Source organism: Pecten maximus, chromosome 14 (genome assembly GCF_902652985.1).
Source record: "Pecten maximus chromosome 14, xPecMax1.1, whole genome shotgun sequence".
Lineage (NCBI taxonomy): Eukaryota > Metazoa > Mollusca > Bivalvia > Pectinida > Pectinidae > Pecten > Pecten maximus.
In genome coordinates, this window is record NC_047028.1 from 9454113 (window position 1) to 9479860 (window position 25748).

Here is a 25748-nt window from a genome sequence, read left to right on the forward strand (position 1 = left end):
AGACCGGACATCTGGTGATGACCAAATAGCTAGAAAATTGGAAATTTCCATCGACTTGAAGGGTCACGGGTAAGCCGACTACCTACTGGGTGAACAGTGCTTATATAGTTGTATGTAAACCTATTTAGCCGAAACCTAAAAGCATGCTGCTGAAAATGTTCTTTTCAATTAGGTCATCTCTGTTGATGTATCGGACGATCACGCGCGCGTCTACAAGTACATACCCGATATCGACATGTGTATACGCCCATGAATCAGTTCTGAATTAAACACGGCTTAAATCACACAAAAAATACTTCTTCAAAATCGACTTTTAGGAATGTTATCATTTTTCACCGTATTGTCCCCCTGTTCTCCGCAGGTGTTACAATGCTCAGGTATGTTAACAGGTAAGTATTAACTGCCACAGGTGCGAAAAAATAATTAGTCACGAAGGAAAATTGAGCTCACCTGTATGGTAGCTTAGTTACCAAAAATAAAAAATAAAAAAGATTCAGGTAGGCGATGCATGTTTCGAATACTTTAACAGGATTTAATAGTTTAATACAGGCACCAGATTGGTACAGAATCTATTGTGTTTATTGTCTAGTACACCTGGCTATTTATATTGCCGTATGAAGTCACAAATATACGTAGATATGGCACATGATATTTAGCGGGATGATGACCCCTGTGTTTTGAAATATGATCTCTAAATTGAAATACTAAAATATGTGACTATCTCTATGTACATCACAAAAAGAATGTTTCCTTCAAACGATCTTTCGTCGGGGGGTTATCGAATAATTTGACTTAGTATAGCTAAATCAATCACCATCGAACGCTAAATCCATTTCATACGTCAAATAATTTCGGCCGTTATACATGTAGAAATATTGAGCTTAAAAGGAGATATTATGCAATTTGTAAGTCGACTATCGAAGTAGATGACGCATGTACAACGAAGAAGTCAATACATAAAAAATATTATTAGAAAAAACCTTCAATGTTTTATTTTTGTGTGTGTATCAACAACAAGGAATTATGCCGTCTCGGCAAATCTAAAGTGTAAAGATTTCTTCAGCTGAATTATAATGTTAGATTATCTCCCCCTAGTTTGGAGCTAAGAATCAGATATATCATTGAGAATTATTTTTATTTCTAACTTTGATATTCTAAAGACAGCGGCCCAGACACCCTTTACGTCACAGATTAAATACCAGGAGTCTCAGCCATAGTATCCGTGTATAAATAACCGATTATGGGTCAAGGTCAGAATATTTGAGTAAAGTCGATAGTTCTTCATCTCTTTAAGCCATTAGCCAAATATGGAGCCTTGTGTTTGCGTTTCTTTAAACTAAATATATACATTTTAACCAGACTAATATTTCTAAGTGTCCGTTAGGCTTCACGTATGATCTCATCGACTTTAAACGTCGACCAAATTAATCTATTGGATCTAATTCATCCCATTAGAACATTTGACCCATCTTATGAATGAAGATCAGTCATTTTTAGCCGAAGCAAACTACTGTACAGTACTCCGCAAATAGTATGATTCAGTGTCTGTTAGATTTAAAGCATTTTTCGACACAATGAAACCCAATGATATTGAAATAATTATTATTTTAGTACTTAGTGATAGGCCCACTCATATCAATTTGTCCTAAAGTAAGCCTCCTTGACCCAGGGATTTGGAATTACCCACTGGGCGTTTTACAGAACAGATATGGTATTGACTACAAGGTCAAGTACGTGATAGGAAAGAAATGGACAACAAATACCGTATCAACATACACTTCTATAATAACGATTCACTGTCAAAAACGGCTGTTAACTGTGGCTTTCTCCCTGTGAATAACCATTCTGAGGTGGGGTCTCCTTGTTGTCTTGGCCAAGGCCACAACCACGGACAGCACAGACCTGCTCGGTTCTTAACCCGCACTAGGAATCACAAACAGACACCGGTCGTCGAGTCACACATCTCGGACCTTCACGTGAGGTTAGGTGACCAGCGTTCTAACCGACAGCTCGATTGCTATCCCATTTAAAACGACTGACTTTTTCTAAAAGAGACAAAAAAAACTAAACAGAAGCTGCATTTTGAACAAGTTTTAATTGATGTTTGCATTCGAATTAAGCCGAGAATCAGAAACCGTCAGATGACGGTCACTGCTGGTTATTATTAAGATCAGATTAATCACACACTCATTAATACAAGTAAGACGTAAGATTACATCATACCTATTCTGTACACCTCCTCTGTATGTCATTCAATTCGTTAGCATAAGAAATACATTTTAATTAATTTGACAGATGGTTTATAAAGGGCATAGACTTAAATTCATCAGTTTATGAACTGCCTTTCAATCATTACTCTGTGAACTTCACTCCAATCTTTATCTGTACACATAGACTGAATTCATTGGTCTATGAACTGTACCCAAATTCCTATCACACCTTACATTAATGGTGTACAGTGTAAACCCAGTTCAATTCATGACTACATCCCTCTTTATATACAACTTGCAATTGAATTTATGAAAAGAAAGATTGAATGAACTGCACAAGAATGCAACGAAACAGATTACCAGCTCAAACAGTAGAACAGTAGGGTTCGAACAGTAACATAAAGAGTTAGAATCAGACAAGGAAAAGAAACACTAAAGATGTTTAAACTGGGATAAAATATAGCCAGACAAAAAAATGTTTATAACTACCTCCAGGAGTATAAAGATAACTACAAAGGAACACGGATTTGTACTGGTTTAAAGTAATACGGGTTAGGAAATGTGATAATAACGGCAGAGTTACATACTCGTTATATTACAGTGTTAGTATGAGCAGTACAGATGACATCCCCTGATAGGACAAACAACGTTTATCAACATAGGCATGCATGCATTAACTAGGACAATTAATATCATTGTTTACTAGATATAACACAAACGTATGGCAAGCGAACAAACACAACACAAATCCAAATTATGAAAAAAAAATGATATGCATTAAATTAAAACAATGCCATTCTTCGTCAAACAATTTAAGGGTTACTCAATGTAGTCAATGTGCACTGTATTAGGTAGAGGACTGTAGCAGTCGAGGGGAGACAACTCTAACTAAAACGATGACAATAGTAGAAGTAATCACGATATGTTGTTCCTATTGGTATTTATTTTAATGTGTTAAATCAGTAAAAGTTAAATAGATGATGACTAATACATCCGAAGTTATAAGGTCTGTACAAGACTATTGACTGCATAGATAATATTTCATAATAGCATTCAGTGTCAATTTAAATAAAAAAAGAATACCCGCAATTTAGTTTTTGAATTATCAGAACTATATAATTCAGTTCGGAACTTGGTTTTATCGCGATCATCAATTTCTAAATACATGCAAGAACATATGATAACTCTATAATAAAGATCAGAATTGTTTAATAAAGACAAGAAATGTCTAATTAATAACTTTAATTAAGATAATAACTTTCTAATTAACATCAGAACTTTATAATTCAGATGAAAACATTATCATCGATATCTGAATTTTCTACGATCAGAGCTCCTAACAATGTTGCTTTCCAAAAGATACTGGTAATCTGCGAAAGTTGAGTAAAAATAATTCATTGCTACAGACAGAATGCACCAATTGAGTCCGACTTCCTTAAATCAATAACAGACTCAGGCTGATAATAGTGGTGAACCAAGTCCTGTATCTGTAAAACAGACAGCCAATTACGACAGAACCACAAACAAATCTGACATAAACAAGTTAGATTCTCACAGAACACAGAGAAACAAGGGACAGAACTCGCACCACACCTGTCAGCAAAGGTTCAAACTTGCATAGCAGCGTGGTTGTTTATTTTGTTAGACTGCACTACCTTTATATACAGCTAAAGAATACATAATGGCAGAAGGCTTCATAAACATTTGTGTCAAAGTACTTCACAAAACAAAGCACTATTCTATAAAATAAAACATTAAATAATGTATCACAGTTATGCTACTAATTCAGTTTTTCCATCACCAAGAAGCATAGCGAGAAATAGATTTCTGTACTTGTGAGAAACAGATTGTTGTACATTGCTGTACTTGTGAGAAATAGAATATTATCTGGCAAAAAGTCTTATAAGTAGTGTCAGTTTTTATTACCATTTGCTTAGTATTGAAATCAAAGTAAAGTCTATAAAGCTAATTCTGAGAGCAAAAGGAACATCTATACAGCTTATTTATAGAGCATACGGAAAAAGTCTTAGAAGTTAACAGTATTTTTTCCCATTTTTCCCTTTTAATGAAATACTGATAAGAACTTGACCAATCTAATTTACAAATAATTAATTTATTAGACAAGTGTTCAGTAAAATCTACTGTACAAAGTTATATTTTGAAGCTGTATGTTAAAACATGATTTCTTACACTTGTGAAGTAATGAAGGAAAATTTAAATAAAAAAAACTATGATGAAATCAAAAATTAAAAAAATCTACGTAAAAATAAGATTTAGTTTAAATAGAAAAGACTATGATATATAGATATATGATATGTACAATATGTCCACAACAAACAGTGAGAAAACAAAAACAAAAAAATAGAAATATTTCCACAAAAAACGAAGAAAAAAACAAAAAATAGAAATAAAACTTGCTATTGTAACTATAGAAACTTTTTGCGTTAGGAAGAAAATATTTCAATCTGCTGACTTGTAATAATTAAAACATTCATGCATATTGACATACAATTTATTATGTGTTGTATTATCAGCACGAAAGTTAAAAATTACCAGTCTGAATCAGATTTTGAACACGTTCATCAACAAAAAATTCCCATTTTCACAGTAGTGAGTATATATACATATATCCTTGATCAAAAGCAAGCGAGATCGAGAGGCAATTATCAAACGGTGCATAAAGAGGTGGAGGTTTAATATAATAGTATATACATATATATAACTAACTAACTATACTGAAGACATATAGCTAAAAGTTACGACTAGTCTAAAAGGGGACAAGAGTTATTCCCCTTGTAAAATTGAGAAAAACAAAAAATACAAACATGAATTGAATTTCTTTACATTTGAAAGTGTATTTAAAAAAAAGTACGGAAATATTCTGTGAACAATCATCCACATGCCACTGAAAATGCCCAGCTTTCTTTTATCATCAATTTTTATAAGGTTTTGAAAGGGAATTATGATTCTACATAAATACCACTAGTACTACAAGCTATAAGGAAGTACAATGATGATCATAATACAAATGCTGATGTGAATAAAAGGCACACTCATCATTAGATCTACATCTCAACATGCATCAGTATGTTGGTTATTTCTCGCCAGTATTTCGGGCAAATCACAAAGATAAACCCACATGAATTCACCGACAGCCTCAAGGTGGCAGCACAGTCAGATCAGATGTCCAATCAGATTTAAAATGATTTTATGTAAAAAACTGTGTGGGAGGTATTATCTAGTATACATGTATAGAGACAATAAGACCTGCCACTTTAAAGACAAATTTAACACAATGTATAATTCCATAGAAAAGTGTTTTATAAAATCAGCAGAATTTTAGTTTTCTATACATTATGAATTAAAAAATATTATTAAAAAGTTCAGGAAAAAGATATGAAACGATAAAATATTCTTAAACATATATTTTCTATTAAATTTAATTATTTAATTTAAAAAAATTTAATTCTATATTTTCTATTCGAATGAAGTACGGCACCTGGGAAAACAAATCATAAAACTATCAAAACAATTTTTAAGATAAATCCAAATCGTTTTTATAAACAATCATAACTGCTATAAGTAAAACAGACAACATCTCTATTCCTTGTTCTAAATATAGCATACTTATCGTCATTCTAAAACTAATTTGTAACCCTAATTATTGCACATTTTACGAAGATAACTAGTATGTCATAATCAATAATAAAAAAATAAATTTCTCTCTTTTCTATTGCACATGCAAGATTATAGGCAAAGTCTTTGTAAAAATAGTAAAGATCCAAACGTCAGAAAATACATATAATGAAAGTTAAAAATACAGAAAATGATATTTATCTGAAGTTTCCTATGACACAAGATTTCTCCCCATATATCTGTGTTGGAGATCTACTTTAAGTTTATTGTAAAGTAAGATAGCAAAAAACATGTTTTAAAAATAAAATTTAGTTTGAAGATGTTGAAATCAGACAGTGAAAAGTCTTGAGAAATGTTCGATGAGACACCTCATATTTGATGGCTTGTGATAGTTTGGAGTTGCACTCCCTAACACAAAGGTTCACTCCAGGTAGAGTGAAATTATCAAAGTAATCCTCATTTCTTTGTGCAGAATCCCATGATTAATTATGACATGATGTGCTTTTATAATTAAAGATGTCTTTATTATCATTACAAGAAATCTTTGATAGTAAGTACATGTGTCGTTTCTAACACTTGCATAAAGAGAATTGAGAGAACACCACACGTAAATCACGGACCACTGCCTATGTAGGAAAATAATCATTATTAAGGCTGAAACCTTGTATTATCAACATAGAATCACAAACCTTATACATAACGGTATATAAAGATATCGTGTATGGCACAAATTTTAATGAGACATCGGGTTTTAAAGAATTCTCCCATTTTTTTACAGTAAAAGAGAAAAAAATATACAAATGAAATAATCAATGATTAATTAATGATTTAAACAACATAATCTAAATGATACCACCATGCAAAATATTCAGATGTTGAAGACATGGAAAAAAAAAAAAAAAAAAAAGTGTATACCCTATCTTATCAATTTGGATTTCAAGAGTGAAAAATTCAAATATAAAAATATCTTTTATCACTTATTCATAAACTGAATTCTGAATAAATATATTCTTATAACACTGGAGAATCCGTCAATAGAGTTGTACTACAAATCTGTCGTTTAAAGTAAAATCTGTCAATATAGTTGTACTACAGATCTGTCGTTTAAAGTAAAATCTGTCAATAGACTTGTACTACAGATCTGTAGTTTAAACTAAAATCTGTCAATAGACTTGTACTACAGATCTGTCGTTTAAACTAAAATCTGTCAATAGAGTTGTACTACAGATCTGTCGTTTAATCTAAAATCTGTCAATAGAGTTGTAACACAGATCTGTCGTTTAAACTAAAATCTGTCAATAGAGTTGTAACACAGATCTGTCGTTTAAACTAAAATCTGTCAATAGAGTTGTACTACAGATCTGTCGTTTAATCTAAAATCTGTCAATAGAGTTGTACTACAGATCTGTAGTTTAAACTACAATCTGTCAATAGAGTTGTAACACAGATTTGTAAACTAAACTCTGTCAATAAAGCCGTACTACAGATCTGTACAGTTTAAACTGTATACACAGGTACATTACAGTGTTAGTGATGTGGCATCAGTCAGAGCAATATCACTCATTACACATCTCATTTCATTAACTACTCACTAACTTCACATCAATACAACATCAATACAATGATTACATTGTAACACAAATGTAACAGATGTATTGATTACATTGTAACTACTAAATACATCCATCTTATATATCTGATTAATTGTAAGTAATAATTACATCGTAACAAATACAATAATTACAATGTAACTACTGTAACTAACATATTAAATTACATTGTAACTAATGCAGTAACACATATTACATTAAAATATTTACATTATTGTATTACATTGTTAATAATACACTAATAACAATGTAACTAATGTATTAATTACATTATAACTAATATATAATCACATTGTTACTAAAATATTAAAGGGGGATACCTTCGTTTGCACATCAGAAAGATTCACAATTTCTATTGGTTTATCTTGAGAGTAAAACTGCCTTATTAATGTAAAGATTATAACTTTTAATATTTGGAAAAAATACGTATTTGCCAGTAAGTTTAGTTTGTTCGACCAAAACTTTATTCAAATGAAGGAATGCCCCTTTAATTACAATTTAACTAATATCTTTAATCTATGGCAACAAATTAACTTTACTTTAATTGCAATGTAACTAATATTTTCAATTAATGGCAACTAATTAACTTTACTTTATTACAATGTAACTAATATTTTTTTAATTAATGACAACAAATTAAGTTTTTGAAGTCCACAATGACAGTAATTACTACAATACCTCTACACTACTTACACTGTACATACAGTACAACTTAGCACCCATTGTTACACTGTAACACAGTTGACCTCTCCCTTATCACAAGTCCTTAATACATCCTCCATCTACTGTATCCACGAGGTGATCAACCTAAAAACCATTACATTTACAGTGAGCAGTTCTATCCATTTAATACGTAACAGTGAGCAGTTCTATCCGTTAAATACGTAACAGATCCCTAATTGATGGTCGACCTTTACATACATACAGGTCCATACAGAGACCACTTTCGTACCAGCTGTGTTTAGAAATCACATTTAAAATCACATATCATAAATTTATTCTTCTCAACCCATTTTAAGTGGCCATCTGTTTTATATAAGTAACCATATCTAAAATTCTTTATAGTAGATATATAATTGTCAACTGTTTACTTTATCATCATTGCCACAGTACCAGATCCATTAGACATACAGCTGTCTGGACATTAAACAACTGTAATGCTACACACAGACATCTGTGCCATTATTGCATAATTTTTACACTCCTCATTACTATACTTTTAAATTGGACATGAAATCACATAAATAATTTAAAGCCATATTTGTATCCTTAGGACAAAACATCACCTCTGCAATACACCAGGGGATTTTAACGCTGAACACTCACATTAACTAAAGAAATGTTTAAACAATAGCACTAATTACATTAGTATTTATCATTTTTCTGAAATTGAAATTTCATTACACAATTCAAACTTTAAAGATTTTCTCAAGGACACTGAAACTGACTAGGTGTGCTCATAGTTTAATAAATTGGCCGAATGACAATTTGGACACTGCACTTAAACTATAGGTGATGAAACAAAACCAAATCTTCAATGTAAAGTACTCCCCAGAAATCTAGTACTTTATACAAATACTGAAATTTGCTTCTTTTTCAATTCAACTGAACCATTCTGAAATGGACATTCAATGAAGTGACATTACATCCCTGAAGAAAACATGTGAGATTGTTGGAGCATACAGTGGTCAGACATTTGGACCACGTGGGTCAAACAGTTGTGTGTTTTTTGAAGTCCAGGGAGGCCGAGTTTACACAGTAACGGACACACATTGGTTTTGGTCCGTCGTCGAACACATGCCCCAGGTGAGCACCACACTTGCTACACATAGCCTCGATCCGCCGCTGACCTGTGTCAAGATAAAAATATCTATCATGTACTGTACAACAAAGCTTGATCAATTCTCTTGGGTGTCCCTCACAGGAACCTCCCATACAAAAGGTACCAGTAATTTTGTCAGCCGGTTTATTTGTCCAATACTAATGCCAAGATCTCATATTCTCACACATGGTGAGGCCATTAGGGCCACTTTACAGTGCGATCATACTGAAACAACATAACTTGGCTGTGTAGTACAACATTTCCCTCAGTCACCACGTTATAATGACAATGATCAAACCATCATGGAAGGCAGTCCTAGGTACCATTTCATAAAACTTTCAAACTTTCCAATTTTCATTAATATTTATGAAAATGTTGGCAAAACTTTTTAACTTCTTAATTATATGTAAAAGTCCATTTCACAAAGGTGTCTGTAACATTTTTCATAATTTATGAAAGGAAGAAAATTGAAGTCCCCAGTTGCAGACATGTTCTCCAAGTAAAAATATACTGCTCTCTAAAGTGGAGGTATAAGCAGACAACACTGTTTGGATAAATATTTGTTCGCTGTGCCCGGTCTGGAATCATACCCTAAACAATTCTCTCATTGAAAGAAAATCAAATTTTCTATAAAAACTAAATACTATTTTTTTTTAATGAAAATTTAACAATTCCTAGAATGTTAGAAATTGAATGTTAGAAATCGTGATTTGCATTTACATTTGTACATTGTAATCAGTCCTGAGTCGTGATTTTTCCCTTCCTCCTATTGTCTATGATGAGTTAATTATGCGTTTTTATAGGTCCTCACTTGAAGTAAACCATATTTTTTTGTAAAAATAGAACATTTAAGAAAAGTGTTTCTGTAAAAATAGAACATTTAAAGAAAAGTGTTCACATCATTTTACAAGTGGAACATCTGACACTTCTGGTGCTCCATTTCAAATTGGAGTTATCTCCCTTCATATATGTTGTAGTGCCAACACTGGAAGGGGTATCCGTAATAAGTGATGAAATATATAGCTAGGTGGTTAAATACAATATCTCTTGGCTATGAATAACAAAAACTTTATACCATTACATTCATCTTTATTTAAATTTCATAAGGACAACAGTACTCCATTATCAATTTTACTTGTTCAGTGACTTATTTTAAATAAGATTAATTTGAGTCTTCACTGTGATATCAGAGCTCTGGTTTATAAGCGTCAGCCTTCCGAGACTTGCTGGAGGGCGAAAAGTCGAGGGAGGCAGAGTTTATACAGTAACGGAGGCCAGTTTCTGTTGGACCATCATTGAACACATGACCTAGATGGGCCCCACACCTAGCACACATGACCTCGACTCTCTCCATACCTATAGCAAAGACAGGGACACAGTTCTATAGAGTTTTATCAACTGATTCAGTGGTACTTAACAGGAATTTTCAACACTTTTATTTTAGTTTAATATTGTTTTCTTCTTGTAACAAATACATTAAAACAGGAGAATCAAGCAAATTACTGCCTTCCACCAAATCTGAAAATATGTAAAAAAAAAAAAAAATGCACGGATAATGAATTTGTGCAGAAACTTATTCTAGGCAGAATGTCTCAGTCTTTAGTTGACTAGTTAGTTACTGGTTTACCACCTACATGACTCCTCCTGTTGCTAGGTTTAATCTAACGGACTATTAGTCAGTGTTTTGTTGACTATAGTTAGTTACTGGTTTACCACCTACATGACTCCTCCTGTTGCTAGGTTTAATCTAACGGACTATTAGTCAGTGTTTTGTTGACTATAGTTAGTTACTGGTTTACCACCTACATGACTCCTCCTGTTGCTAGGTTTAATCTAACGGACTATTAGTCAGTGTTTTGTTGACTATAGTTAGTTACTGGTTTACCACCTACATGACTCCTCCTGTTGCTAGGTTTAATCTAACGGACTATTAGTCAGTGTTTTGTTGACTATAGTTAGTTACTGGTTTACCACCTACATGACTCCTCCTGTTACTATAGGTTTAATCTAACGGACTATTAGTCAGTGTTTTGTTGACTATAGTTAGTTACTGGTTTACCACCTACATGACTCCTCCTGTTACTATAGGTTTAATCTAACTGACTATTAGTCAGTCTTTAGTTGACTAGTTAGTTACTGGTTTACCACCTACATGACTCTACCTTTAGCTTAAGATATACAGTTGTAGAGTGGAAGGACAGAAGGCTACAGGACAGTCTCAACACATACCTATATATAGCCCCCACTCCCCCATCCCCATCCCCTGAACACCCCCTGTATCATTTTGTGAAATTTTCACTTGGTGGAAATTAGGAGTTTTATTTGCAGTAAAAATGTCAGATAAGGAAGAAGAACGAGACTCGTAGATTGATGGATTTCACATGTCACCACATAAAAAATACCAGATTTTGGAGTTTTAATGTCTTCAACAGGAAAAATGGACACCATACACCGTGAGAATAGGGCCTGTATTCTGCCCCAGCCTCATTTCAGAATAGGGAGCCTATAGCTAGGATACAATAAATGAGAATCGGAAAAGCTAATCATCATTACAAAGTATCAACTTAAGTATTCACATCCATACCCTTCCTACATATTTTCTAATGTATCTTTGCTGGGTCCCACGTAATACAGACTATAGGTATATACCTTGTGACATGTCTGTCATCAATTTCACGCTGTCACTCTTGGAGACATCAGAGAAAGAGGGCCATCCTGACTTGGAGTCGAACTTGGTGTCGGAGTCGAATAGCGGGTTCCCACATACAACACAGTGATAAAGCCCCTCATCGCTGTGTTTATAGTACTTTCCCGAGAACGCTCTGAAATGTACAACAAAAAGTCCTTAAAGATGTGAATATTCTTTAATCTCAAGATGTGAGTGACTCAATTTTAGTCTTAATCTAAAGATGTTAGTGACTCAATTTTAGTCTTAATTTAAAGATGTGAGTGACTCAATTTTAGTCTTAATCTAAAGATGTGAGTGACTCAATTTTAGTCTTAATCTAGACGTTAGTGACTCAATTTTAGCCTCAATCCAAAGATGTTAGTGACTTAAAGTTTAGTCTTCATAAAAATAAAGAAAAGATTGACTCAAAATTGAGGCTTTATTTATCCTAATGATAATGATGAGAGTGCCTAAAACTAGTCTTTTATCTTAAGATGCGAATGTCTCAAACTTCAGTCTTTAATCTTAGAATGCAAATGTCTCAAACTTCAGCCTTAATCATGAAAAAGTAGTGACTCAAACTTGAGACTTAACCTAGATGTTAGAGACTAATTTTTAATCCTATAACCTTAAGATGTTATAATTAGTGACTCAAACTTTATCTGATTAGCTAAAGATGTTCGTGACTCAAATTTATCTGATAAGCTAAAGATACACGTATTAGTAACTCAAATTTATCTGATAAGCTTTTGTGACTCAAATTTATCTGACAAGCTTTTGTGACTCAAATTTATCTGATAAGCTTTTGTGACTCAAATTTATCTGATAAGCTTTTGTGACTCAAATTTATCTGATAAGCTAAAGATATTAGTGACTCAAACTTTATCTGATAAGCTAAAGATATAAGTGACTCAAAATTTATCTGATAAGCTAAAGATACATGTATTAGTGACTCAAACTTTATCTGATAAGCTAAATATGTGAGCAACTCAAAATTAAGTCCTTAATCAAAAGTTTGTTATCCAATTATGCAAGTGATTTGAATCAGTTGGCAGTACCTGGTATATGTACCACATGTACATATATCCTGTAATAAACCCAGGGGCCAGTATATAGTCTTTGACTCACAGAATGAAGTGGAACGCAGGACAATTAATGGAATTACATTTATAAGCAATTTTACTAAACTGCAATAGAAGTGAGTCAGCTTAAGATAAATACATAAATATTCAAGGTCAAAAACAGTCTCATGCATTATTTTTTTATCATAAATTGTTTTTTAAATCAAAACAGGTGACTTTTTTGAGGAAATATCATAGGTCCTATGCTTATATTTAACACACGTATAACACAGTAACAGCAAGCTGACTGACATCAGCTGTATATATTGTTTAAATGTGTGAACATTTCAGGAGTGAAAACCAATAAAACACTGTTCTATCTATACTCCTGGTGTATCTGTATCAAATAACAAACTGTCACCTCTTTAACAATGACGGGTGGAGTACATCATTTATTTTTAGCCTTTTGATTTGTTCAATCAAGCCTGAACTGTGTCCAGGACACTGTTCTGTAGGAAATCTGTCTTCACAACTGGTATAACAGGTTTAAACTGTTCATCCCTCGATCTCAAAGTTTTTACAACAATGAACAAACAGGAAGCTCTTTATATATATAAATACATACGAAGCTCTTTATATATATAAATACATACGAAGCTTTTTATATATATAAATACATACGAAGCTCTTTATATATATAAATACATACGAAGCTCTTTATATATATAAATACATACGAAGCTTTTTATATATATAAATACATACGAAGCTTTTTATATATATAAATACATACAAAGCTTTTTATATATACAAGAGGCCCAGAGGGCCTGTATCGCTCACCTGGTTTCATGAGATATGAAACAAGAATGATGCTTCAGTATATATTGGCACTGGTATTGCTATGTCAATATATATCATAAGCATTTTATATGGGTACATGTACATTGGTTTTATTTTAATACTAAAAATGCCAAAAAGTGCATTAATTCATGAAATGAAATTGACTTTTGGCGCAACCCCATAGGGATGCTACCACACAAATGTGAGTGATATTCATTGCTTAGTTTCAGAGAAGATCTTGTTTAGACCAATTGACCCCTTTTGACCCTGCCCTCTGCCCCCTGGGGGTCAGCTCCTTCCTTTATACAATTTTGAATCCCTACCCCAATAGGATGCTACCAGTCAAACCATTGCTAAGTTTCAGAGAATAAGTTGTTTAAATCAATTTAGCCAAATTGACCCCTTTTGGCCCCACCCCTCAGCCCCCTGGCGGCCCGGGTCAACCCCAACATTTGTACAATTTTGAATCCCCACCGCATAACCATGCTACCATACAAATGAGAGCAATATCCATTGCTTAGTTTCAGAGAAGAAGTTGTTTAAACAAATTGACTAATTTTGGCCCCACCCCTCCGGCCCCTTGGGGGTCAGCCCCATCATTCATACAATTTTGAATCCCCACCCCATAGGGAGGGATCTTGGCGCCCACCATTGAATGATCTTTATAGGTTCCATGTCAGATTGATCTCTTCTCCCAATTTCCCTTCCTTTTACTTATCTGTGTGAATTGAGAAACATCCCTCCAGTACTTTTCAAACAAGGGGAACCTATACAAAAAATGTATATGAAATCTGAGATTTAGCAATAATGACTGTCTGTTGGCCATGCTGTTTTCCAACTGGTCCGACAATGTATTATGCATTATAAGGGACCAAGGGGAACCTACATATGAAATTTGAGAAAGATCCCTTCTGCACTTTCTGAGAAATAGCGATAACAAACTTCAATTGTCAAAATCCAAGATGGCTGCCTGTCAGCCATGTTGTTTTCTGACTGGTCCGAAAATGTTTTATGCATAATAAAGGACCAAGGGGAACTTACATATGAAATTTGAGAAAGATCCCTTCAGTACTTTCTGAGAAATAGCAATAACAAACTTCAATTGTCAAAATCAAAGATGGCTGCCTGTCGGCCATGTTGTTTTCTGACTGGTCCGAAAATGTTTTATGCATAATAAAGGACCAAGGGGAACCTACATATGAAATTTGAGAAAGATCCCTTCAGTACTTTCTGAGAAATAGCAATAACAAATTTCAATTGTCAAAATCAAAGATGGCTGCCTGTCGGCCATGTTGTTTTCCGACTGGTCCCAAAATGAAAATATGCATAACTAGGGACGAAGGGCAACCTACATATGAAATTTGAGAAAGATCCCTTCAGTACTTTCTGAGAAATAGCAATAACAAACTTCAATTGTCAAAATCAAAGATGGCTGCCTGTCGGCCATGTTGTTTTCCGACTGGTCCCAAAATGCAATATGCATAACTAGGGACAAAGGGCAACCTAAATATGAAATTTGAGAAAGATCCCTTCTGCACTTTCTGAGAAATAGTGATAACAAACTTCAATTGTCAAAATCCAAGATGGCTGCCTGTCGGCCATGTTGTTTTCCGACTGGTCCCAAAATGCAATATGCATAACTAGAGACCAAGGGCAACCCACATATGAAATTTGAGAAAGATTCCTTCTGTACTTTCTGAGAAATGGTGATAACAAACTTCAATTGTCAAAATCCAAGATGGCTACCTGTCGGCCATGTTGTTTTCCGACTGGTCTCAAAATGCAATATGCATAACTAGAGACCAAGGGCAACCTACATATGAAATTTGAGAAAAATCTTTTCAGTACTTTCTGAGAAATAGCGATAACAAACTTCAATTGTCAAAATCAAAGATGGCTGCCTGTCAGCCATGTTGTTTTCCGATTGGTCTCAAAATGCGATATGGATAACTAGGCACCAAGGGGAACCTACAAATGAAATTTGAGAAAGATTCCTTCAGTAATTTCTGAGAAATAGCGATAACAAGAATTGTTAACGGAGGGACGGACGGAGGGACAGACGGACGGACGCAGGGCATTTTGAATAGCCCACCATCTGATGATGGTGGGCTGAAAAAGTAGGTCCTGGTGTATTGTATTTAACATGCAAATCAAAATTATTAACTTCATGTTTTTATTTCGTGTAGTTCTCTATATCATACCACATTTGAACCATATCTGCAGCTTGTGAAAATTGATGGGGTTTTTTTTCAATTATTTTTCTTACATATCTTTACATGCATAGCTGCAGTTGGCAGATAGTGACAAATTTTCATAACATTGTTGTGGTTTGTTTTGTTTAAAGTACTATTAACAGCCAGGGTCATTGAAGGATGTGCCAGGTTTCATAAAATATCGAGTTGGTGTTATAATATCTTGAAACACTTACCCAGTTCACCATCACTTTATTCTTAACACTTCCTGTTACATTCTGTTTTATATAGCTTTGCTTAAGTGAATGTAGTTACCAGTATATGAACCGGGAAACACTGATTTTGACTATGACTAAAGTCAAGGTCACTATCTGTTTTCTAAGGTTCATAAAACCAAACAGTGATCTCTACAAATGTCCATAAATGAAAAATATATAACAAACAAAATTCAATAAATTCAGTATTTCAATTACAATTATTCCATAATTTCAAAGGTCGTTATGACAAAATAAATGAAATAACTTCTCATTTGCATACAGTACCTTTCCGTCCCGCGTTGCTGGGTGACTCGGTATTGAGTGGGCGTCAGCCTCTCTTTGAGCTCCGTTTTTGAGACTTTGACTGGACATTTTGAGCTACCGGGTGGTGAGCATTCTTCCTGAAGGCGTTTGAGGGTGGGCGAGGCTTCACGCTGAGAGGTAACTAAGTGTATGATGTTCATCCAGATGATACACAGACCAGCCACACGCAGACCCACAATAGACATGTACCTCGGCCACGTCTCTATGAATATAGAGCTCTGAGCTCAAACGTTAGTCGAATATCACCTGAAACAGTGGAACAAAATCAAATATACCTCCATCCTCTACGAATATAGAGCCCTGAGCTCGAACGTTAGACGAATATCACCTGAAACAGTGGAACAAAATCGAATATACCTCCATCACAGAAAACCTAGATCTGTGAACTGTTCTTTTAAAATACTCTCAGAGCATCACGAGTCAATTTTTACACCCTAAGGATCACAAAGATATTGCCCGACTATAACATGTCTTAAGTTTGACACTGTGGGACCCGACATGAAAGAACCTGTCTAATAGGACATAATGTGGGACACATGTGGTTAACCTGTTTAATCTGACACCCTGTACAACATGACATATGGTCAGATTAGAGAGAATACTGGAACATACAAGTCTTATTTGATAATGTTCTGAAATCAAATGGAATTATAGAGAGAATATTGGAATATAAACATCTTATTTAGTGAATTTTGTAAGAATTGGAATTATAAACATCATTGCTGAATTAGACAGGATGTGAGAATTCTGATGAGCTAGAAAAAATGTTATATATACAGTTGAACATTTAGGATAGCCAGTACACTTAAACATGGTGACAAGCTTAAGGAAACACAACGTATACCGTAGGTATAAACATTCTCTTTATCACTTGAAACATAACAAGATGTACTATAAGTCTGCAATATATATTTGCAATAACTTTAATTTTAGCGTTTTCTACATTAAAAACAATTTAAGTTTAATTTCTGTTAATTGTTTTAATTTTTCTACAGCAATAAAAGACTGTGAGTATTCTATTTCCATTCAGTAAAATTTGATTCCATTTATGTGTTTAATGTATCTAAGAATGTCCCTATAGCTTCAAAGAAATATCTTAAAAGTCAAATATACAGGGTACAATTGGTTGTCGATCAATGAAACTGAAATGTTTCTTACCTTTTTACAGTATGTTTCTGTCTTCTAAATTCTACATTCACATTGAAATGATTCACTAGGTTTTGGTGTGTATGTGTGTACACCAAGTCTAGATCTAACACTAATGGTTCAGATACCAAACTGGAAATGTTCAAATGTATAGTGAAAGGCAATTGTCCGACAATAAAAGGTCCCCGGTCCAACAACCTAATATTTAAATATGACTTAACCTGAGAGTGAACAGCTTTTAATGAAATTCTCTGACCATGAAAACCAATTGACCATGACAAGACGGTTAATTGGTCCCTAAACAGTGATAGCTGTGATTTGGTACTAGATAGAGGTATTTATCTCGTGATTCAGGGTAACCATGATATGATCTAACCTCCAACAGCTAGAAAGTCGACAAAAAAAGTCTATACAAACCTTCATGGTGTTGTAATTTATGACAATAAACGATAAGAATATGTGAAATTATCCATGTTCTCCTTACCTAATAAATGGAAAGTAAAAATATTTAACATATATTAAATGAAAAACATTCAAGCCATTTACAAGGCTCTTTACTGATTCAAGCATTGTGTATACTGTTTCGTTTATGGACAATCTCAAAATTATCAAAATTGAATATGACCATGTTTTTATTTTTATTTCTTGAAGCTTATCATTTCATTATAAATTACAAATGTATATATAATCAAGAACCATTTAGAACATTTTTTCAGAAATGGTGAAAATGTATATAAACAAATAGGTTTTATGTGGTTTGTATATTGCACGAAGGCTCAATGCTTATTATATTCTAATAATAAAATAGATTTACTTAGTTAGCTTGTGCTTTACACCTATAGCTAGGTTTTGTCTCACCACAGCAACTTAGTCAGTGTTTTCAAATTTAGTTAGTCATAATTACTGGTTTACCGATAATCACATGACTCCACCTGTTGAATTTAGTTAATTATAATTACTGGTTTACCACTAATTACATGACTCCACCTGTTGAATTTAGTTAGTTATAATTACTGGTTTACCACTAATTACATGACTCCACCTGTTGAATTTAGTTAGTTATAATTACTGGTTTACCACTAATTACATGACTCCACCTGTTGAATTTAGTTAGTTATAATTACTGGTTTACCACTAATTATATGACTCCACCTACTGGTGTCTATGAGTCTAACATTAAAATAATTTGTAATATGACCACCTATCTATAAGGACCAACTGTCTACAACAACCGTAAAAAGCCACCATATCTTTACCATAATAAAACTCCCTAAATAACATTTATAAATACCTGTTCATTATGAGTGCCTGCCTAAATCACATGGCAGTCATACCTGTATAAACTGTGTCCTATGTTGCAGATACGTAAATTTCCCTCCTGATTCGTTCTAATCCTACTCGTAGGTAAGAGGTCATTACAGGTATGTCTGTTACAACTTCCCGTACCACATCTACATACAACTGTCCTGTCAAACCTCGGACTAATTCTGCTGACCATTGTCCAACATCAATACCACTCAGGTTCTAAATATGTTAATTTCCTTATTTACCTGCATGGTTAATGGACTAATCGGTCAAGTTTATGGTGACCGATGACCACCATTGATGTGGATGAATAACAGTAAACATGATTTAGGGTTTAAATGGTCAGATTTTTAATTCGATTCTGATACAGTACAGATCAGCTGTTTCAATAACTACAGGTGTACATACTAGTGTATAAGTTCACCTGGTTAAGGAATTGGACTGTTTCATTCAAAGTATAAATATTTCATTAATTATGTACACACAGTCTATCAGGTTTGTGAACTGATTAATTTTAACATCAGTATGTAAAAATTTGATGAATGAAATTCCGTACAACAAAAACCAACAAGTTTCTATTAAAGTGTCCATATAGGATGTCCCAGGTACACAAACCAAAGTGTCCATATAGGATGTCCAAGGTACACAAAACAAAGTGTCCATATAGGATGTCCAAGGTACACAAACCAAAGTGTCCATATAGGATGTCCAAGGTACACAAACCGAAGTGTCCATATAAGGATGTCGCAGGTACACAAACCAAAGTGTCCATGTAAGGATGTCCCAGGTACACAAACCAAAGTGTCCATGTAAGGATGTCCCAGGTACACAAACCAAAGTGTCCATATAAGGATGTCCCAGGTACACAAACCAAAGTGTCCATATAAGGATGTCCCAGGTACACAAACCAAAGTGTCCATGTAAGGATGTCCCAGGTACACAAACCAAAGTGTCCATATAAGGATGTCCCAGGTACACAAACCAAAGTGTCCATATAGAATGTCCCAGGTACACAAACCAAAGTGTCCATATAAGGAGTGTCCATATAAGGATGTCCCAGTAACACAAAACAAAGTGTCCATATATAGGATGTCCAAGGTACACAAACCGAAGTGTCCATGTAAGGATATCCCAGGTACACAAACCAAAGTGTCCATGTAAGGATGTCCCAGGTACACAAACCAAAGTGTCCATATAAGGATGTCCCAGGTACACAAACCAAAGAGTCCATATAAGGATGTCGCAGGTACACAAACCGAAGTGTCCATGTAAGGATGTCCCAGGTATACAAACCAAAGTGTCCATATAAGGATGTCCCAGGTACACAAACCAAAGTGTCCATATAAGGATGTCCAAGGTACACAAAACAAAGTGTCATATAAGGATGTCCCAGGTACACAAACCAAAGTGTCCATGTAAGAATGTCCCAGGTACACAAATCAAAGTGTCCATGTAAGGATGTCCCAGGTACACAAACCAAAGTGTCCATATAAGGATGTCCAAGGTACACAAACCAAAGTGTCCATATAAGGATGTCCCAGGTACACAAACCAAAGTGTCCATATAAGGATGTCCCAGGTACACAAACCAAAGTGTCCATATAGGATGTCCCAGGTACACAAACCAAAGTGTCCATATAGGATGTCCCAGGTACACAAACCAAAGAGTCCATAAAAGGATGTCCCAGGTACACGAACCAAAGTGTCCATATATAGGATGTCCCAGGTACACAAACCAAAGTGTCCATATAAGGATGTCCCAGGTACACAAACCAAAGTGTCCATATAAGGATGTCCAAGGTACACAAACCGAAGTGTCCATATAAGGATGTCCCAGGTACACAAACCAAAGTGTTCATATAAGGATGTCCCAGGTACACAAACCAAAGTGTCCATATAAGGATGTCCCAGGTACACAAACCAAAGTGTCCATATAAGGATGTCCCAGGTACACAAACCAAAGTGTCCATGTAAGGATGTCCCAGGTACACAAACCAAAGTGTCCATGTAAGGATGTCCCAGGTACACAAACCAAAGTGTCCATATATAGGATGTCCCAGGTACACAAACCAAAGTGTCCATATAAGGATGTCCCAGGTACACAAACCAAAGTGTCCATGTAAGGATGTCCCAGGTACACAAACCAAAGTGTCCATATAAGGATGTCCCAGGTACACAAACCAAAGTGTCCATATAGGATGTCCCAGGTACACAAACCAAAGTGTCCATATAAGGAGTGTCCATATAAGGATGTCCCAGTAACACAAAACAAAGTGTCCATATATAGGATGTCCAAGGTACACAAACCGAAGTGTCCATGTAAGGATGTCCCAGGTACACAAACCAAAGTGTCCATGTAAGGATGTCCCAGGTACACAAACCAAAGTGTCCATATAAGGATGTCCCAGGTACACAAACCAAAGAGTCCATATAAGGATGTCGCAGGTACACAAACCGAAGTGTCCATGTAAGGATGTCCCAGGTATACAAACCAAAGTGTCCATATAAGGATGTCCCAGGTACACAAACCAAAGTGTCCATATAAGGATGTCCCAGGGACACAAACCAAAGTGTCCATATATAGGATGTCCCAGGTACACAAAACAAAGTGTCCATATAAGGATGTCCCAGGTACACAAACCAAAGAGTCCATATAAGGATGTCCCAGGTACACGAACCAAAGTGTCCATATATAGGATGTCCCAGGTACACAAACCAAAGTGTCCATTTTAAGGATGTCCCAGGTACACAAACCAAAGTGTCCATATAAGGATGTCCCAGGTACACAAACCAAAGTGTCCATATAAGGATGTCCCAGGTACACAAAACAAAGTGTCATATAAGGATGTCCCAGGTACACAAACCAAAGTGTCCATATAAGGATGTCCCAGGTACACAAACCAAAGTGTCCATATAAGGATGTCCAAGGTACACAAAACAAAGTGTCATATAAGGATGTCCCAGGTACACAAACCAAAGTGTCCATGTAAGAATGTCCCAGGTACACAAATCAAAGTGTCCATGTAAGGATGTCCCAGGTACACAAACCAAAGTGTCCATATAAGGATGTCCAAGGTACACAAACCAAAGTGTCCATATAAGGATGTCCCAGGTACACAAACCAAAGTGTCCATATAAGGATGTCCCAGGTACACAAACCAAAGTGTCCATATAGGATGTCCCAGGTACACAAACCAAAGTGTCCATATAGGATGTCCCAGGTACACAAACCAAAGAGTCCATAAAAGGATGTCCCAGGTACACGAACCAAAGTGTCCATATATAGGATGTCCCAGGTACACAAACCAAAGTGTCCATATAAGGATGTCCCAGGTACACAAACCAAAGTGTCCATATAAGGATGTCCAAGGTACACAAACCGAAGTGTCCATATAAGGATGTCCCAGGTACACAAACCAAAGTGTTCATATAAGGATGTCCCAGGTACACAAACCGAAGTGTCCATATAAGGATGTCCCAGGTACACAAACCAAAGTGTCCATATAAGGATGTCCCAGGTACACAAACCAAAGTGTCCATGTAAGGATGTCCCAGGTACACAAACCAAAGTGTCCATGTAAGGATGTCCCAGGTACACAAACCAAAGTGTCCATATATAGGATGTCCCAGGTACACAAACCAAAGTGTCCATATAAGGATGTCCCAGGTACACAAACCAAAGTGTCCATGTAAGGATGTCCCAGGTACACAAACCAAAGTGTCCATATAAGGATGTCCCAGGTACACAAACCAAAGTGTCCATATAGGATGTCCCAGGTACACAAACCAAAGTGTCCATATAAGGAGTGTCCATATAAGGATGTCCCAGTAACACAAAACAAAGTGTCCATATATAGGATGTCCAAGGTACACAAACCGAAGTGTCCATGTAAGGATGTCCCAGGTACACAAACCAAAGTGTCCATGTAAGGATGTCCCAGGTACACAAACCAAAGTGTCCATATAAGGATGTCCCAGGTACACAAACCAAAGAGTCCATATAAGGATGTCGCAGGTACACAAACCGAAGTGTCCATGTAAGGATGTCCCAGGTATACAAACCAAAGTGTCCATATAAGGATGTCCCAGGTACACAAACCAAAGTGTCCATATAAGGATGTCCCAGGGACACAAACCAAAGTGTCCATATATAGGATGTCCCAGGTACACAAAACAAAGTGTCCATATAAGGATGTCCCAGGTACACAAACCAAAGAGTCCATATAAGGATGTCCCAGGTACACGAACCAAAGTGTCCATATATAGGATGTCCCAGGTACACAAACCAAAGTGTCCATTTTAAGGATGTCCCAGGTACACAAACCAAAGTGTCCATATAAGGATGTCCCAGGTACACAAACCAAAGTGTCCATATAAGGATGTCCCAGGTACACAAAACAAAGTGTCATATAAGGATGTCCCAGGTACACAAACCAAAGTGTCCATATAAGGATGTCCCAGGTACACAAACCAAAGTGTCCATATAAGGATGTCCCAGGTACACAAACCAAAGTGTCCATATAAGGATGTCCCAGGTACACAAGCCAAAGTGTCCATGTAAGAATGTCTAAGGTACACAAACCAAAGTGTCCATGTAAGGATGTCCCAGGTACACAAACCAAAGTGTCCATGTAAGGATGCCCCAGGTACACACACCAAAGTGTTCATATAAGGATGTCCCAGGTACACAAACCAAAGAGTCCATAGAAGGATGTCCCAGGTACACAAACCAAAGTGTCCATATAAGGATGTCCCAGGTACACAAAACAAAGTGTCCATATAAGGATGTCCCAGGTACACACACCAAAGTGTTCATATAAGGATGTCCCAGGTACACAAACCAAAGAGTCCATAGAAGGATGTCCCAGGTACACAAAACAAAGTGTCCATATAAGGATGTCCCAGGTACACAAACCAAAGTGTCCATATAAGGATGTCCCAGGTACACGAACCAAAGTGTCCATATAAGGATGTCCCAGGTACACAAACCAAAGTGTCCATATAAGGATGTCCCAGGTACACAAACCAAAGTGTCCATATAAGGATGTCCCAGGTACACAAACCAAAGTGTCCATATACAGGATGTCCCAGGTACACAAACCAAAGTGTCCATATAAGGATGTCCAAGGTACACAAACCAAAGTGTCCATATAAGGATGTCCCAGGTACACAAACCAAAATGTCCATATAAGGATGTCCCAGGTACACAAACCAAAGTGTCCATATAAGGATGTCCAAGGTACACAAACCAAAGTGTCCATATAAGGATGCCCCAGGTACACAAATCAAAGTGTCCATATAAGGATGTCCCAGGTACACAAATCAAAGTGTCCATATAAGGATGTCCCAGGTACACAAACCAAAGTGTCCATATAAGGATGTCCCAGGTACACAAATCAAAGTGTGGTTATAAGGATGTCCCAACAATGCATATAACTTTTGTGACCTATCTTTTCCTGTTTCGAGGTATGCTATTTTCCCATAGGAATACATGCCAATAATTTCATTCTAATTAGTTTACTGTTTCAATATCATTTTTTAACCAATTTAAATTATTTTGACACATTTTAATCCAGTGCTGCAGCTGTTGGCTGTGAAATAGCCTGTTACTGATTTCATTATTTCTCTTCAAATGTTATTTACTGATGTCATTCGTTAATTAGCACTACTATGTTAAGATTTGATAAAAAAGTTGACTACATCTTATAAACAATATGAGAATCATTTGTTGAATATTATCCAGCCATGAACATTTTTCATCAAATTGACCAAATTATATTAAATTCAGTAATGCAAATGAACATTAAGTTTTTAATGATGTAAAAAAAATAGCAGTGAAGTACGTTACTGTATACATCCATGTATATTTACATACTGTACATTACATATGAGTGTAATTTCTGTTATTGTTAATCTGTATATGTGTATTATACTTACCATGTAATATTAGTATTTCCATAGAAATTTAACATTTGTATAATGTATAGGCCTACAATCTCAATTTGCATCCTGGTTTAGTGTCAAGGTATGATACAGCAAAAACCAAGCCTGTAGGCATAACAACCGCCCTAAGCCTTCAAAATACGCTGTTTCCAGTGTAACATGACTCAGTCAGACAAATAGAAAGTACACCTAGTTTACTGTCTACAAAATGACAAGAATAAATTCAATCCAATGGCAAAACAGAAGCTAAGTTTTTTGTTTACTGCATCAGAGGAACAAACGATTACAGTGTTGGTATAAATACACTTACGTAATTGTGGGATGGTATCAAATAAAATCAAGCACATTACAGAAGATCGTAGCTTCACATGTGTGTTTCAAATTTAATTTCCCCATATAACACTGATGGTTCTCAATCCCGATAACACATTAGCGATACAGATAAATTCAAACAGCTCGTGTGAAATTACCCACAGGCAATTTATTTACATTTTTTACACATACAAGTAAACATGTAGTACGGAGCTACAAACATGTACACTAGGAGATGTAGAACATTTGGTGGGAACTGTTAGCATGTCAATTTTTGACGTATAAACTACTGGCAGCTATATATGACTATTAATTTAGAACTGTTTGAAGATTCAGTAAATTTACATATTAATGAAGCTCAGAAAGCCCCCATAACCACACATATATCTCTGACATGGGTTTTATAGATAACCAGATTGTCAG

The 25748-nt window shown here is 35.3% G+C and overlaps 1 protein-coding gene across 5 annotated transcripts in view; it reads right to left on the reverse strand.

Moving 5' to 3' along the window:
- Positions 1–2076: 2076 nt before the first annotated feature.
- LOC117342898 (peptide methionine sulfoxide reductase MsrB-like) overlaps positions 2077–25748 on the reverse strand; it is a 30968-nt gene continuing 7296 nt past the window's right edge. Inside the window, exons 1-4 of one of the 5 annotated variants that reach the window (XM_033905192.1) lie at positions 25008–25098; positions 16582–16866; positions 11928–12100; positions 10358–10634 (exon numbers count right to left, since the gene is read on the reverse strand). In XM_033905192.1, the coding sequence (XP_033761083.1) occupies positions 10465–10634; positions 11928–12100; positions 16582–16805 (567 nt within the window). In that variant the 5' untranslated portion in view covers positions 16806–16866; positions 25008–25098 and the 3' untranslated portion in view covers positions 10358–10464. Of the gene's footprint in view, positions 9307–10357; positions 10635–11927; positions 12101–16581; positions 16867–17778; positions 17895–19100; positions 19222–25007; positions 25099–25748 lie in introns of those variants that run through there. The other 4 variants (XM_033905191.1, XM_033905190.1, XM_033905193.1 and 1 more) reach the window with 4 other exon arrangements.